At 40.4% G+C, this 17643-nt stretch overlaps 1 protein-coding gene and 1 long non-coding RNA gene across 2 annotated transcripts in view; one reads left to right on the top strand and one right to left on the bottom strand.

Annotated features, from left to right (window-relative positions):
- gareml (GRB2 associated, regulator of MAPK1-like) overlaps positions 1-17643 on the top strand; it is a 20263-nt gene continuing 2620 nt past the window's right edge. The window contains exons 1-6 of the mRNA XM_067573366.1: positions 1-305; positions 4077-4217; positions 9941-10071; positions 10155-10320; positions 11583-12433; positions 15948-16117. Of these exons, the coding sequence (XP_067429467.1) occupies positions 194-305; positions 4077-4217; positions 9941-10071; positions 10155-10320; positions 11583-12433; positions 15948-16117 (1571 nt within the window). The 5' untranslated portion in view covers positions 1-193. The remainder of the gene's footprint in view (positions 306-4076; positions 4218-9940; positions 10072-10154; positions 10321-11582; positions 12434-15947; positions 16118-17643) is intronic.
- Positions 5640-17643, bottom strand: part of LOC137169931 (uncharacterized) — a 23683-nt gene continuing 11679 nt past the window's right edge. Inside the window, exon 10 of the long non-coding RNA XR_010924561.1 lies at positions 5640-7429. This is a non-coding gene — a long non-coding RNA (uncharacterized lncRNA). The remainder of the gene's footprint in view (positions 7430-17643) is intronic.

A 17643-nucleotide genomic window follows, 5' to 3' on the forward strand; every position in this document is an offset into this window, starting at 1 on the left:
CTCCCTCCCACCGCTCGTGCGCACCGACTGTGACTGCGCTCCCTCTTCTTTCCTACATTCAAACATGGCGAAACTCTTTGCCATTATACCACCTCCATCACCCTCCTCCTCCTCCTCTTCATCGTTATCACCACCATCATCATTGTCATCATCATCATCACCATTATCTCCGGTACAGTGATGACCCGGGAGGATGGAGAAGTTGTCGGCGAGCCTGTCGGAGATCACTTGGAGCCCGTTGGCGCTGCCATTGGACGCGGTGGTCAGCAAGTTCCGTCTGCCCACTCTGGTCCGCCTGGCCCACGGTAAGAGTCAGACCACCGGCACGGTCGTTAAAAACAATTCTGGGCTGTTTGCTTCTTTTGACAACTGTTATCTAACTCTGACGCTCCTTCTTCGCCTCAGAGCGCCACCAGAGTAACGATAACCGGGATAATATTAATGAGAAATAATGATTAATCAGGTCGTCCGCTCAGGAAAAAAAAGAAAAAATCATTTATCGATGGCTGTGTGTTTCTGTGGGGTTTATGTGAGAATAACGACGTACGTTGGAACAAGTGTAGCAATGTACTGAGGAGTCAGTGGAGTATTTCAACTGTCAGGTTGCCAGAAATCTATCAAGCTTCCGGTCGACACGTTCAAAAATAAATCCTTACTATTAGATTTTTTTTCAGTCATAAGGAAAAAACTATTCACCGTGGAAAATGTTTCATTTTTACTGGCTTATTAGCAGGTAACTTCACATAAACTTAGAAAAACCGTTTCTCTAAGTTAAACAGAAACCACCCTATAATGTAGGCAGACACATTTTAATGGGGATAAATAACTAGTTTAAAGGCAAGGCAAGTTTATTTGTAAAACATGACAAAATGTAATGAACGTAAAGTGTTACTACGGCATAAAAAGATAAATGAGTGCAGGGCTGTCCGTTTGCCCAGCTACCTACAAGTTGTTATCCAACTTTGACGTGGCAACATCTTCACATGTTAATGGTTCCATGTGACTGATAAACTCCCACAAATCCTGGAATTTAAAGGACAGATTCACAATTTTTCAAAAAACAGTCAGGCGTCCATATGAACAGTGAAAGAGGTTGTTTAAGTGTAAGTGATGGAGGCCAAAATTCACAGTGTGTCCACACAGTCATTTTGTGCAAAAATGTATTTAAAAGTTGATGTGAAGCTTATATGAGGCTTCAGCAGTCTGAGTTAGTCATATCAAGTGGATATCTGCCACATTTACAGTCTTTAGCATCTAATTCCCTCTTTGTGTTTCCCTGTTGAGCTGTGGTGGAAGTATAGTAACAAAAAGAGGAACTTTGGCACTAAAAAGACATAACGTTAAAAAATATCTACTTGATTTGACTCATTTGGACACTGAAGCTTCATATTAGCTTCAGATAAACGTTTAAATCCATTTTTGCACAGAAGGACTGTGGATTTTGTCCCCCATCACATTGTGAGTGCATTATGAGGAGATCTTCTGATGTTCAGTATGAACAGGAGGAATGATTACAGCAAGAAAAACCAGTTTCAGTGTTCATTTGGGCTCCTGACTGTTGTTTTAACACAAACTTGAAAAATTGACAACCCGTCCTCTGATGTCGCACTCTGCATAGACAGTACACTTTTATTTACTACCATGGCCAGTCTGTGATGTTTTATACTAAAGAATAGGCTGCTAAAAAAAAGAGCAAGTCTCTCTGCTGTTTATGAGATTGTATTTCACTTTTAAATGTTAATTAATCAGTTCTTTGCTCCTTCACATGTAACCCTGTAGTATCTCAATACCAATATCTCAGTCTGGGATGTGCCTTGCTCTTATAGCTCCACTTTCAAAGTTTTGCTGACAAGTTTCATAAGGATATACAGCTCAGATTTGCTTTGAATTAAAATAGCATTACACTGCATATACTGGTCAGATGAAGTTTCTACTAAAATGAACCTTACTGTCAGAAATCAGAAATACTCACACTAGATATCACATAACTGTAACCGTGTTTACTACTCTATTCTATCACATATCAGTGCTCTGCCTGCTGCACCTTACTTTTTTGAAAATATATATTCACCAGCACATTTTAACATATAAATCAGTTACATTCCTGCCAGAAGAAAATGATGCTTCTGTTCATCACATGTCATATATAAGTCACCATTGATCTGATCTGACAAAACATTAGAGAGGTCCAATCACTATTAGTATCAACTTGTACATTACTGTAGCATTTTTAAAATGACAGTTAATTGAGAGAAGAGATGCCAGCCGCACGTTTGACGCTCTTACTCTGAAACCAGTACTTCCGTTAGTATTTTGGTTAAATCTGGCTACCTTGACGCGACGGTTTATACTCGGACATCGACTTTTCCTAGTTAACACCAATCGACTGCCTTGCATAAGAGAGTCATCATGTAGCCCGACATTTGTGTTCATTTTTCCATTCATGCATTTTATGTTTTTACTGCCAAAGTGAATCTCTGCTCCTCCAGATTTGGGGTCTTCACTTTGGGAACGGGCGATGGGTGTCATGGCCAAAGTTGTTCCAGTCCAGAGCTGCCCGAAAAGCCACAAAGTGTCTGTTGTGCTGCTGAAGTGCTGCTCAATTCTTTTCATATGTAAATGCTGTAATCTGTCGGTGAATGTGGTGAATACTAACGAGCAGCGACGAGGAGGAAAATCTCCAAGTTTGAGTCGTGGACAAAAGCGCGCACCCGACCCGTGTCATCATGATCCCCGAAAATTACGCACCTTACTTGTGACGGCGCGCGTGTGCATTATAGGCGGAGAGAGAGCACCCGTAAGTGTTTATTAACTGCACTGTAGTTACCCCACAGATGCCTGCTTGTTTGCACAGCCTGCCAACCCAGATGGTGGTTAGTTATTCACAAGAGCCCATGATGTCAGCACTTCGTTCAAGTTTTTTTTCCCCTTCATTTCATATTAACAATGACGAGGAACAGTTTTATCTTTATGGAAACACGGTGGTTCAGTTGTGCAGTGTGTGTGTGTGTGGGTGGGCTGTAATTGATTGTGCTAGGGGCTTTCTTTTCAGAATAACCACTACAAACACACACTCACATATTAGGCAAAACAGTGTCAGTTCACCCAAATCACATAAAAACAATTACCCCAAGAGGGTTTTTTGTTGTAAGATCGCCTCAGTCAATCAAGATAATCTATTTACTGCATGCACTTCCGTGGGGATGAATTTTTTTTTTGTACTTTTCACAGGATATACAGTAGCTCCAGTAGTAGCAGAAGTCTTGCAACAGATAACTTTGATACAAACTCAAAACACTAGGGGTAAATGGGAAAATATGTTTTGTGATCGGGGTGAACTGAGCCTTTAACATACAGCAAAAACTTTAACATGCACAGCCAACCGGACTGATCTGTGACACACCAGCACGAATATGACGTGAATCCTAAGTGTCCAAACTCCCAAAAAGGAAGCAAGGTCCATATATGTTGAAACCTTTTATATTTCTGATTATGATCCCTCATCATCTGTCCTGTGTGTCCTGAATTCAGCCATCCTTCAACATGCTTGTTTGACTAAAAGGTTTGAGAGAAACAGCTATCCATCAGCAACCCAGCCAAAAGGACGGCCATCCATGTGATCGGTGTGTGAGTCTGTGAGTGTGAGAGAGAGTGAGAGCGAGCTGTGTGTGTGTGTGATTGAATTGTACCACTGTGCTATCAGCAGAAATCAATGCTGTTGTGCTGATGGCTCTACTGAAAGCTGTGTGTGTGTGTGTGTGTGTGTGTGTGTGTGTGTGTGTGTGTGTGTATGGGGGCTGTGTAATAGCGGGTTGCCAGCTACATAGCGGGGTCCTGATGAGTAGGTTAGGGGTGGTGAACCGTCACTGATGGTGGTAATTATGGACACTGAATCCTGAATGCTTGTGTGTATGTGTGGTGGGGTGTTTTAGTGTTTTTCTATTGCTAAGCTACTTAGTGTGACCTTAGAAATAAAAACCTGTTGTTTCATCAGCCCTGAGGCAGGTAGACTATTTGTTTGTGGCTAATCCATTTGTGTGTGTGTGTGTGTGTGTGTGTGTGTGTGTGTGTTCCAGGTGAATGTGTGGAGGGTCTGTCGGAGGAGGATGTGGTGCTGTTACACTCCTGTCGTCAGTGGACCACAGTGACGGCCCACAGCTTAGAGGAAGGACACTACGTCATTGGACCCAAGATAGACATCCCTCTGCAATACCAGGGTGAGCGCTCGCACACTCACTCACTCACTCACACACACACACACACACACACACACACACACACACACACACACACACACACACACACACACACACAGGAACTGCTTTCTACAGATATTCCTTAATGTTTCACCCTAAACCTAAAAATATCAATTTCCCCATAAATGACCATTTTCTCTAGAGGGAAAATAAACACACAATTTTATCACAAGGTCAAAATTTTCCACTCGTTTATTTTTGGTGGGGAATTCATGTCTCATCAGGGGTTAGCAAACAAAGCTGCTAACAAACATATAGTAGACTCATTAGCATCAAACTGATATACTGATAGTGGCAAGTAATGTTATCTGATGTGTTGATATTTCCTTCAAAAACCTGCAATGACATTTAAGCAGTTTTCTTTCTTTTTGTTCAGTAAAACTTGATTTTATTTGATTATTTGGTTAATGGCAAGACAAGTCTTAGAATTACCACTGCTCTCGAGTAGGGTTGGTCACCCTGTACTAAAAATAAAATGTAAAGTTCAAGTTCAATACTTAATTCCCATGTCAACCAAGCTGCTAAGAGTTTGACTCAGTGCAGTTCAGATAGACTACGGGATACGGAACAGCAAGTAATAACCGTACAGGGCAATAAAATAGAGTCACAATAGAAGTTTAGTGGTCTTTAATAGTATTTGATGATTCATCATGTACATGATGTACGTGACTGGTGGGTGGATATGAATGTGTGTGTGGGTGTCTGTATTTATTTGCCTACAAATACTTAAAAAAAACAAAAACTTAGTGTCTAATGTATTTTAAATAGAGTAATTGATGGCACCAGGTAGAGAAATAGCAAACTAAGAATTCATTGCATTGATTACTTGTTTATTTCTGCATATGACAATAAAGTCTTTGAATCCTTGAATCCCAGTGGAGTCTCCCCACTGGGATGAAACCCGAATAAACAACAGCCAGTCATTAAAAACACATACTGTGTAGCTCGAAATTGTTCATACCAGTTTAAGTGTATTTTAAAATCTAGTAAAGATCCCAAGGTCTCTAAAGATAGCAATTATGCCATATGTAATTTTTATATTTTAATATTCCAGTATAAACATCAAAAGGGCTTTTTCTTCCTCACCAGCTTCAGTGTAAAACTGTCCACCACCATCCAATACTTAGAACCATATCAAATTCATGCAGTTTAAGGCACAAAAGCAACTCCTCATGTTAAAGCTACTATAAGGAACTTTCATGTTGTGTTGATTGTAGCAGCCGCTGTGGACAAAAGCGGTAGCGTTTTCCCAGCTTGAGGACTGCATTTCCCATAAGCACCATTGCCTCGTATCGTAAAGATCTTGGCTAGTGCGTGCATTTGTTCTGGAAGGGAGTGAAAGAAAGACGCTACTTATTTTTAACACTATTTTTCTTTTATAGACACAGCTGTTTGCAGGATGCATAGCGATGAGGTAATGTATGTATTTGTGGCTATGTAAGATTAATAATTGTAATATGATGGTGGTGAAGCAAAGTAAACTCTGATTTAGTACCATTCATACGTCTAGGTTACATGTAAGGCTGCATTCATACCAAATCCGGCAATGCGGCGCCAGGTTGTGCGGGGTTGTGGGTGTGTTTATTTGTGCTTTAGAACGTAACCGCTGTGAAACAATCAGAAAATAACGTTTTATTTCTCAGATTCACTCCTTTGTTCTCACTACACCACTGCTCACTCTCTTCATTCACTCTGTAGCTCGCTCAACCACCACTGCTCTCCCTCTCTCTCACTCTCTTTTTCTCTCATCTTTTTTGAAATGAGTTGGGAATCCAACAACAAGTCTAAATTTACTTTTAACAATATCAAATGAAGACAAATGTCCCCCTCCCCCCTCATCCTAGTCATGTCTAAGTACTCCCTCATGCTTCAGTGCTACATGTAATGTAGCATGTAGGCTCTTCTGGTCTATAAATCATTTAGTCTGATTTTGCAGGGAATCCGACCCGGTGGCAGACATTTAAAATAATTACATAGAAATCGCCAATCTTCTCACTGATGGTCTGGTTAGCTTATATAGGTCATATAGAGGCATCAGAGGCATCATGAGACTGTTTCATAACCAGTTAAAAGTTCCTTGTAGTAACTGTAATTTCCTTGTAAGCCTGTCTATGGCTTCAAATAAGAGCTTGAACAAGCTGCTACAGAATACATATACTATACTGTCAGAAGGTGTGTAGTAATAACAATCTTAAAGAAATACAGTTCTTTGGTTTTTTATGGTGAGAAGTGGATAGGAAGACTGATACCGCTCGCCTGTTCAGTAAAAATATACAACCTTTCACCACTTTAACAGGGGTTATGTGTTGGACTGTTTCTCAGCTTTGACCAGTTACTGCCTGGAGTCTTTGATGGTTGCCTGGCAACTGGTCCTGGCCAGCAAAAAGTCTGGCACATAACCCCTCTGTAAAACGGTGAATTGTTGTTTTGACACAAGTAAAATGTGTTAATTAGTGAGCTTTAGAAGTACTGGTTTGCAGATTTTGTTAGCCTTTAACAGATCCAGGCTCTGTTTCCAGTCTTTATGCTAAGCTAAGCTAACCGGCTGTTTTGTCCAGCTACATATTTGCCGTACAGACATGAGAGTAGTATCGATCTTCTCATCTAATTCTCGGCGAGACAGAGAAAAAGTCTTTTACCAAAATATCAAACTATTCCTTTAAAGCTACTAAAGGGGAAACAAAAAGGGAAAACTTTATGTTGGAGTAAATAAAATAACTTAACTGTAATCGAATAAATACTAAATGTGTGTGAAGTGTGAATTGGATGAATAACTCTTATATTAAAACTCAAATTGTTATTTTACAGCATGGACAGGGTCAAATTTTAAGATAATGATATTAGTACATAAAATAAGACCTAAACTTTAGACCCCAATATATAGACATGTACATAACCCCACACACACACTCACTTCAGCCCACCTTTACATAACCTACCAGCTGCTGTAGATGTGACCTTCCCTGGCTCCTGCCCATTGAGTTGTCGTCTTCCTGCTGAATGACTCTAGTCAGTATGACCTCACCGGAGCTTATCCCCACAATCCCATTGTTCCAACCTACCAACCAGTCACATTATTCGCTGTGTAACTGGATCTTAATGCCTCCTCTCCGTTGCTTCCTCCACTGATGGAGCGCTGATGTCACCTCATACTAGTGCCGCCACTCAGGCTCCTTTTCAGAAGAATGAAAGAACATTTGGGTCAGAGGGGGGTATGTTGAGATCATTGTCATTTTAGACATTTCAGCACTTCACATGGGAAGCATCTGACTGCCGGTGTTGCCAGTATTACAAGCAGTTAGCCATATAACAAATACACTGTGCACAGCGCTACTAGTAGTGAAAACCTCCACATTGTACCTGTAAGACACTTTATCACTGTAACGTCTGGGGATTATAAGTGATAAAAAGTTCAGGAACTCCAAAAGTTATATGAACATGATTGTTTTTCCTTTCCTGCCTCACCCCAAGAACTGTTAAGATAAGGCAGATTAGGACATCATCTCAGATAATAACCTTTTTATAACCCCGTCACAACAGTCAGAGTGATAGATGAGTGATATATGGCCACATGCGCTTAACACAAAGAAAACTTTTGATAGCCTTTCTCATTCCAAGTTTGCCATCTTAAAAGATACCCAGCCACAAATAAAAGTATTTCCGATTTATTTGGTTTTTGCTTCTCCATTTATTTATTTTTTTACATATAACATTTCCTTCAATCAGTCATTTCTTTTCCTTCTTTCAAACAATTACCAGTGTTTGTTTGTATTTTTTTCTCGCTGATTTATAATGTTCATGGCTGGGACTTTTTTAGGAGTCTAATAGGTCTGAGCAAAAGCCTTATAAGGTTCGCCACAGAGTGCCTTCAGTTTGGGGTTTGGCAAAATATGGGATAAGCCTGAATTGTGTGTATTTCTGCTGCTGGACCGTGTAGCATTACATCAACCTGACATCCTTTTCAATTGTGAACCATTTTAACATTAGCATTCTGGTAGACAAGAAAAAGCCAGCCAGCAAAGCCAATTTAAATGTATGACTATTTTTAGGACTACCTTTGTATCTCTTCAAGTATGACAGGTGAGCTGTTGTTTAATCAGAGGCCATCATCTCTGATGATGAGCTAATGTCTGTGTGATGACTTCATACAGGAAGTCTAAATAAGCTTCGGAGGAGAGCAATATAGGTTTCCCCCTGGGGATGGACAACAGGATGCTCCCTCCTCTCTCTCACTCTCTCTCTCTCTCCTGCTCCTCTGTATAGTAAGAGGCAAGGATGACTGAAGTGTAGAGGACAGAAAAGCTGAATGATCCCTTGTCATGAATGGATTTCAGGGAAGAAAGTGGCGCCACAGCCAGCCTTGTAATGTGGAGCCAAAGCCTTGTGTGTAGGAAAAGCTACACGAGTGGAGATTTTGTCTTTATTTATAGGAACAACATTTTAATAGTAACTTGTTAATATGGTGTCAAATCTCTGCTCTTTTGGTAACATTTGAGGTCTCGTTTCTAGCTGAATAATCCTCTTATTTGTAAAGGTTTCCAGGATGGAGCTGGAGTTTTGTTTGGTATAGTGGTAAACCCTGTTTCATTTCAAACCCCTGTTCAGCCTGTCACTTTTTTCTTTTTTTTTTTTTCTGGAAAGGGGTGGTGGGTTGTGTTGAAAAGTAGCACTTGCTGGTATTGTTCGGTGGGTGGAAGCTTTTTATCCTGGGGGCTCTGTTTGAATTGGTAGGTGGGGGGTTGGAGGGGAAAGAAGGGTTAGAGAGAGGGAGGGAGGGAGGCGCTGGCGAGGAGGAGGATGGTGGTGGAGTTTGGTATTCTGCTCTGCCTCCCAGACAAAAAAACTTTCTCATCTCTCTTTCCCTCACACACACACAAACACTTTGACTCTGTGAGAAAAAGGAGGACCCTTCGAGGGTTATAGTTGTTCAATACAACCATAATGACTCAGAGAGCCGGCCGAGTAACTGGTAAATAAGACTAAAGAATAATGTGTGCACAAGTGAAAATGTAATTCAAATGGTTCTTTACAACATCAAAAAGTGGCACAAAACAAAAAACTTACAGTTTCAAGAACACAAACACAGTCAGTGGACTTCAACACTGCCTGGTTTCTATATCCGGAGTGCATGAGTGTGAAAGATTTACAGACGGAAGAGGGGATGAGCAAAGGAAAGAAAGAGTGAAAGGGGGAGAGAGTTGTGTGTGTATGTGTGAGTGTCTCCATGGTGATGTGTCTCTGCTCTGCGTGAGAATGGGGGTCCTTTATTGGTTGCCATGCCAACCCCGTCGGCTGTTGATTGGCCGAGAGCTGGTGCCAGGTCATAGGTCACGGAGGTGTCTTTGTATTCTTCTCGTCCAAACAGTGTCTACTGCGGATGTGTGTTTGAAGTAAGACTGTAGGCAGTCAAAGAAAGACGTAAAGTACAAAAGCAACTTTTCTCTTCTCCTTTTCCTTACCTTTCCTTCCCTTCCTCCTCTTCATCTACTCTTCCCATCATACCCCTCTTTCCTTCCTTCCTTCTCCTCCTTCTCTCCCCTTTCCTTCATCTTCTTCTTCCCTCTGTGCTCCCTTCCCTTTATTTGTCTTCTTGCAACTTATTCACTGTCCTTCATACCGCCAATAAATTCCACCCTTCCTTTTCCTCCCTCCTTCTTTTCGTCCTGTTTATATCCTCCCTGCAGGAAAGTTCAAGCTGTTGGATGAAGACCGGGACATTAGGGATCCAGTCCAGTATTTCTCCAGTGTGGAGGAAGTTGCTGGAGTCTTCCCTGACCGGGTCTTTGTCATGGAGACGATCACTTTCAGCGTCAAGGTTCGCCCTCTTTCACTTCTGCATAGATGCACACATGGCGCGTTTCCAATTCCAATTCAAATCCATGCATGTGTACGCTGCAGGTGGTATCAGGGGAGTTCAGCGAGGACAGTGAGCCCTACAGCTTCACTCTGCAGGCTGGAGATGAGCTGTCACTCATGGGGAAGGCAGAGCTTCTGTGTGCCACGCCATCTAAAGAAAAGACAGGACTGAGCGCGCTCTTGAGACGCTTGGGGAAGACTCCCCGAAGTAAGTAAAGCTGCCGTTACACCAAAATCCACCTGGTGAAATTTACTCACAGTTTGTGGTCAAAAGCAACGGGGGTTGGGTGGGTAGGACAAGAAATAGCATGATAAACTACATGAACTACATAAACATAAACTACAGGAGCTCACACAACTAGTGGCCTAACAACAACAGCCCTCAAAGTTGTGATTGAGTTATACAGTGTATAATAGCATCCCACCATAGTAGCATCTTGGTCTTTGCTGTTTTTTTTTTTTTTAAATTTCGCCATGCAGTTATAAACAAACAATATTTTCCTGAATGAGTGGTCAATCCCACCCCCTCTCTCAAATGAGCCTCTCGATTTCAAAGGGGGGTCAAAGTTCAGTCTGATTGAACTCTGTCCAGAGTGAATGAGGCGGGTCAATTCATGATCGGAAGCCCCGTTTCACATACACATGAATGGAAAGTGAATTTTGGTCTCACTGTGCCATAAGGCCAAACTCAGTGTGTTGAGCTCTTTGATATTTATGAAGTCCTATTTCAGTGGCTATAGAGAGTGAAAGAGGATTTCCTGAGTTCTGTTTCAGAAATAAGAAACCCTAATTCAAAATTTTGTAATAATGCAAACTGCTAAAAAATCAAGTGCTACAACATAAACGTACCCAACAGTATTTCATGCTGGTTCCATACAGAGATGTTTACATTTTTGAAGGAAACGCAATTTGCTTGTTTATTTAACATTTCTATTTTCAGCAGCATTTAACAAACACCATTTCCCACAAGCCCGAGATTGTCACAGATTAAAGTTCACCAGACTGATAAACTGAAGCTAGTGGAGTGTCATGCTATTAGAATGGACAGAGAGGGCTGAACATTATTTTAAACAGCAGAGAAATCTAAGAAGTTGGAAAAGATGACAAAGGTCATTGTAAATAAAGGGGATAAAGGTAAGAGAAGAAAAAGGAAACTAATTTTTCGAGTGCCAACCAATTAATAGTGGTTTAACTTTCTCCTTTTTAAAATCAGGAAGGGTTCAACTCCTCATAAAAAGAATATTCACTTGCAGTATATTAGAATATGGATATTAAACCCCAGGACCACATGAGAGTTTGCACTGAGTGATAGAAGCTGCAAGCCCATCTTTGATGTTAGGACTTCAACCCTCCAGACATTCATTAAAAAATTAGAAAAAGGAAATGTGACATCGCTGGCAGCACTGCATGGGATGATAACTTAAGGATAACTGGTAACTCTTTGACCTCTTGCTGTCTCTTCCTCCTCAGGTAAAACTCCCTGCCTGGTCTGCATGAACCATCGCACCAATCAGAGCGTCAGCCTGCCCTTTGCCTGCCGTGGACGCTTTTGCACACGCTCCCCTTTGGAGCAGGGCATGCTGGGAGGAGAGCATACGGTGCGCAGCATCATCGAGAGGGTTCGCCTCCCTGTCAATGTGTCTGTGCCGTCACGGCCACCGCGAAACCCCTACGACCGCCATGCAGTACGAGAGGGCCACCGCTACAAACTGCTCAACATTGTCAGCAAGACAGTGGTGCTCTGCATGGTACTTCGCCGACAGGAAGTCTCCCCCTCCCACTTCCTGCTGCTACGTTGCATGCCCCGCTTCAACGTGGCTGAGGCCTCCGTCCACACGGCAGCACTGGAGAGCCTGCTACTGCGACATGCGTTCGACCCGGACGCCTACTCTCGTGCTGTTCGGGAGACCCGGCCAGAGCTGGAGTGTATGACGGAGGAGTGTGTGAGCCCGCGGCGCTCTCGTGTGTGTGTGTCGGGTCAGGACTCTTTGGCGCCGGCGCTGCAGAGGCTGTCGATGTGCGGGTATGGGGGCGGGGTTTCGGACAGCCTATCACAGCGCTGCAGGGACTCTCTCGGAGACCGAATGGGGGAGGGGCCAGGTGAGGAGAGGGAGTATATGACTCCTGAGTGGACTGAGGCTGAAATGAGGACCAGTGAGGAGATCCCTTATGAGGAACTTTGGACCAATCAGAACGCAGAGGGCTTAGGAAAGGAGCCAAACCTCATCTCCTTTCATTCGTCCTCCTCATTGGACGGTTCTCTTGGTACCGTGGTGACAAGAGTGTCTACCCCGCCACCTGTACCTCCAAAATCTGATGCTGTGAGTTTCTCTCCCCTCCTTCTGTCTTTCTTTTCATATCACTGTCTCTCATTCTTCTGTCCAAGGCAGCATCCGGTTGTTAAAAGTGAGGAGGCCAGGCTTCAATTATTCATACATAACAGCTTTTAAACCTCACTGACCACACACACACATACACACACACACACACACACGCACACACACACGCACATTAACTTCCTGGAAAGGCTGCCATATATACACAACACATGACAACATTTCTGCAGTTTCTGTAGGCGACACTCTTTCTTTGGTCCACTGATGTTGATGTCATATCAGAGGTATTGACTTGTAAATAGCTTTCAAGTCAACATCCAAGTCGTGATTATGACTGGGAAACTTGGATTTTTCTGAAAGCTCTGATATGTCAGACTCGGCACTTAATAATAAAAGTACCAAGTGCCTGAACGCAAAACAAATATGGATGCCTCATATCAGCCAAAGACTATTGTTCAATGTAATTAAACCCAAATTTGATGGATATGGTGTTATATTGTCAATGTACAATATTTTTATCCTCACTCAACCAACTCTGTAAACATCTTGATGAATGCTTACATGTTGTTAACTCGAAATCTTTCCTATTAATCCCATATGACAGCACCAGCTGTAATGACTATAACTGCTAATGCCATCTCATCCCATATTAATCCAGGTGGGGCAGTGCCACTTATTCCTTGCATGTATTACAGGAACTAATGGAGTTTAGAGCCATGATTCCTTTTTATTATTGATTCAGTCAGTCAGTTTTTTTTTAATTTAAATAACTTTTACATTTTGATTAAATATCAGAAAAAAAGTGAAAAAAAGCCTATCGCAAGTTGTCAGAAAACATAAATGTGATAAATAGCTTGCTTTGTCCGAATAATTGTGTAAAACAGATAAATAGCACATACTCACATTCGAGAAGCCGGAAACCGTTCTGTTGATTAGCCAAGTCAATTTTCAAGAAAAAATGCCAAACATTCCCCTATTCTTAAGCTTTCCTTAGTCTTATGTGACAGTAAACCAAATCTCTTTAGGAGTGTTGGTCAGACAAAACAAGCAAAACGAGTCTTTTTCAGTGGCTGTAAGGGTTTTATGATAAAACTAGAGTAGAGATGGTTACTAGTTAGCTGAAGCCCTGCCCCCCTCCTGTCTGGCCTCTGTTTTGCTATTTTCTGTAATTCATAGTCTTTCTCATTAAGGGGGTTTGTTCTGCAGTTTTCTCATCAGGGTTTCTTTCTCAAAAAGCTGAAGGTGTTCTTTAAAAGAGGGGGGCTTTGGCTTTGGTCAGGAATTTGCACCAATTTACTCTTGATCTAGACTACTTAAATTAATAGTATTAAACCATTTAAAATAGCTTCTACATTTTAGATGAGAGTTAGTTAGTTAGAGCAATGCTGTGCCCCTTTTGTTAAATCAGCTGCCCTTGCTAAATGTGCTAACCATCATACTCTTTTGACTGAAAATGAACTGGAAGTGTAAAATACATGACTTTCTTACAATACAATAACATATTTTCTCTAGGATAAATCTACCAGAGAGTTTAGAACCGCAAATGCACAAGTTTTCATGTACAAGATAAGGTTAATTGCTAGTGTGTAATATTGCAGTGGAAAAAGTACTTTTACTCAAGTACTGTACAAATTTAAAGGTATTTGTACTTCACTTGAGTATTTCCATTTCATGCAACTTCAAACTTGTACTCCACTACATTTCAATGGGAAATATTACACTTTTCACATCCAGTAAATTTATTTTACAGCTACAGATTAAGATTTTGCATACACAACATATGATAAGCTTAAAATAAAAATAAAATACAATGCATTGTTCCTATAACTGCAATGATTAGTTGATTAATCGATTAGTCCCCAACTATTAAAATAACTGCCCACTATTTTGATAATTGATTAATCGTTTTGAGTTATTTTTTAAGAAAAGAAATTCCAAATTTTCTGATTCCAACTTCTCAAATATAAATATTTTTTCTTTCTTTAATCTTCTGTGGTAGTAAACCGAATATCTTTTGTGTCTGTGGACAAAACTAGACATTTGAGGACTTCACCTTGGGCTTTGGATAACAGTGGTTGACTTTTTTGTTTTTTTAACGATTTTCTGACATTTTATGGACTAAACAACTAATCGATTAATTGAGCAAAAATCAACAGATTAATTAGTAATGAAAATAATCATTAGTTGCAGCTCTAATTGTTCCCAATCACTTTAGCTTGTGACCCCTTAAAAAAGCAGTGTCTACCTCCCCTCATCATGTTTCAGATGTCTGTGAGCTGTCAGCAGTCCACTTACTGTAACTTCTCAGATGGTTTTATTTAAATAGCCGTTTAAGGCTCAAAAAAGGTCAAATCCTAAATATATTATTTCACAAAAAAGCAAAGAGAAGTTAAAAAGTAGTCTAAAAAATGAACATGAATTTGTGTATCAGAGCTTAGTTTTTCACTTGTTTCGTCCTCCATGATTCATCTCACAACCCCTCAGACTTATCTTGTGACCTTTGGAGGGACCAGTTCAAACTTGCTGCACCTCAAGCAGCTACAACAGTAAAATGCTGCTTACACATTCATGCATCAGTATTAACAATCTAACACTGTCACATATAATCATATATCAGTCACAGGGGATGTTTTATTGCATTACAAGTACTTACTTTAATACTTAAAGTACATTTTGCTGATAATACCTCTGAACTTTTACTTTAGTAGGATTTTGATTGAAGGACTTTTGCTTGTAGTGGAGTATTTTTATGCTGTGGTATTAAGATTTGTTTATTATAAGATAGTTGAGGCTAGTTTTTCAGTTTAAATTATACTGTTTCCTTTCTACCTGATTTACTCCTTGTAAAATCTCATTCTCTTTTTGCATATTGTTTCTATTAAGGGAAAACCATGACTCTTATGTCTAATGTTCCTTTAGGATGACTAATGCTTGGATTTATCAAAACATCTTCAAACCAAATTCTTTCAAGCCAGAAAATGGCGTGTTAAACTGAAAACAAGGCTGCTTTTCATAGTTCCTGAAACGTTCACATTTCAGAGTTTCCCCATAACATCAGTGTTCATATGATGGTGTACAAGGAGTCTGTGTTTGTAAGGGTGAAATTATCAGGCTTGTTTTCTTTAATTAACTTTTTTTTTTTTTCAAAGTGATGGCAGCTAGCAGCGGTATAAAGAGGCTGTGTGGGTGTTGATGTCTGCAATGCTGCTGGATTATACCCTGTCACACACAGTGTTCTTCATTCCCTGATATTTAGCCTGCCAAGTCAGCTTGTGTGTGCATGTGTGTGTGTGTGTGGGGAGGGGGGGTTTGTTTGAGGTGTAAAGGTCACCAAGTGTGACATTTACCAACCAGAACATAGAGACAAGCAGGCACACGCACACACACACACACTTACACACAAATATTCCCATAAAACCTCCAGAGAAGTTTTAGGAGTTAACTTTTTATTTTGCTGTTATGGCTGTCATTTTTGTGTTGTGTGTGTGTGTGTGTGTAGGTGAGAGAGGAGTGTCGCTACTTGATCGCCCCTCCGGTCCCCCCTCGGTGTTCTAAAGGAGGCTCCATCTCCAGCCCGGCCCCCAGCCCTCCTGTCCCACCTCGCTTCCCCAAAACCTCCACCTCCCCCAGACCCAACCTCTCCTTCTACTCCTCCGGACTGCAGGACAGGTACAGTATGACTCAAACCACGCGACACATCAGCGTTTTTAACCAACAAATCATTGAGACATTAGCAAAATTACTGAGGGAGGATTGAGGGAGAGGTTTCATGTTCTTGCACCCCAAATGGAGCTAAAGCTTCCAGTGTTTTCTAATCTGATATTTGAAAGGCTGCAACTAACTCAGTACAGAATAATTAGAATAATTAGGCTGGCAATAACAATACAGCATGTGTTGTAAAGACAGCATAGATCAAGATAGCAGTATAAATTTCACAATAAATATGGAAAATGCTATATATAGAACCTTTAAGAGAGAGTTATTTTCCATTTCAGCTACTTTTTTAAAGTATGGAACAGTTCAATTGATTAATTGTATAAATTATCAACACACACCTATTTTCCTATAGAAAGACCTAATTTGCTTCAAGTTTTGATCAGATTACAAACAATGATGCATGAATATGTTTATCTTTAATATTATTAGTTGTTTTTTTGAAGTTTCAGTATAGAGACAAAAATAAACATTCTGAAAACCGTATTATGTAACCAAACCCAGTAAGCACTGATTTGGTGATTTACAGGTCAAAAGATGTTGAGACATGTACACTAAATTGGAGTTTCAAAGTTCATCTTCATCTTCATTTAGTAGCTGAGATCTTCTTCAGCAGATAAAATTTGCCCAGTTGTCACAGAAGTGAAGATGTTTCCATAATTTCTAAGCAATGTAACACTTCAGCTTTTAAGCCAAAATGGAAATGAAGTCCTTAAAGATCCCCTCCAGACATGTTGAGGATCCATAAAAATACTGTACTTTGAATAATCATTTGTGTCTAATATGTTTTTTCCACAAAAAAAGGACAATTACCTCGTTAAAATCCTTAAAATTACATCTAGTCCTTTACCCTCATTAAAAATTCCAGAATATATGAATATGCAAATATTTTTCATTTTAAAAGTTTGTGCTGGACACAAGATCTCCTACTTTCCTAATCACACACTGTGTAAGTTGCATGCTGGACCACGATTGGCTCAAAACTAGTTTTGATGTCACAAATCACCCTTACCCTAACCCGTGCACATGTTAAACTGAGAATTAAGGTGAGCACAGAGTAACTCTCCCCCTTCAGTAGATTAATGTGAAAACAGTCTTCTAGTGTCAAACTCTGTACATACATCATTCTGTACAGTGAAGCTCAAACATCCAACTGAAGGAACAAGAAGAAAAACACATTTTGAGTGGAAGGGGACTTTAAAGTGCTAAAAAGAGGTTTGCATGAAAGTGAACATTTCTTAGTCATATGACATATAACTGTTGTATCAACTGTACTTTAATGACTATGTTTTAACATGTTAGGACCTGTTCCATATTGAATTATAATCATTTAGATGTGATTGAAATGATTATTTATAACTATAAAACTTTCACCTTACAACAAAATTAAGCAAATTAAGCTGAAAGGATTATAGAATCTATTCAGTATGTAACGCCCTCCATCCTTCAGTGGCTTTTGGCCTGCATACTACTGAATAAAT

This window comes from Thunnus thynnus, chromosome 18, assembly GCF_963924715.1.
Source record: "Thunnus thynnus chromosome 18, fThuThy2.1, whole genome shotgun sequence".
Lineage (NCBI taxonomy): Eukaryota > Metazoa > Chordata > Actinopteri > Scombriformes > Scombridae > Thunnus > Thunnus thynnus.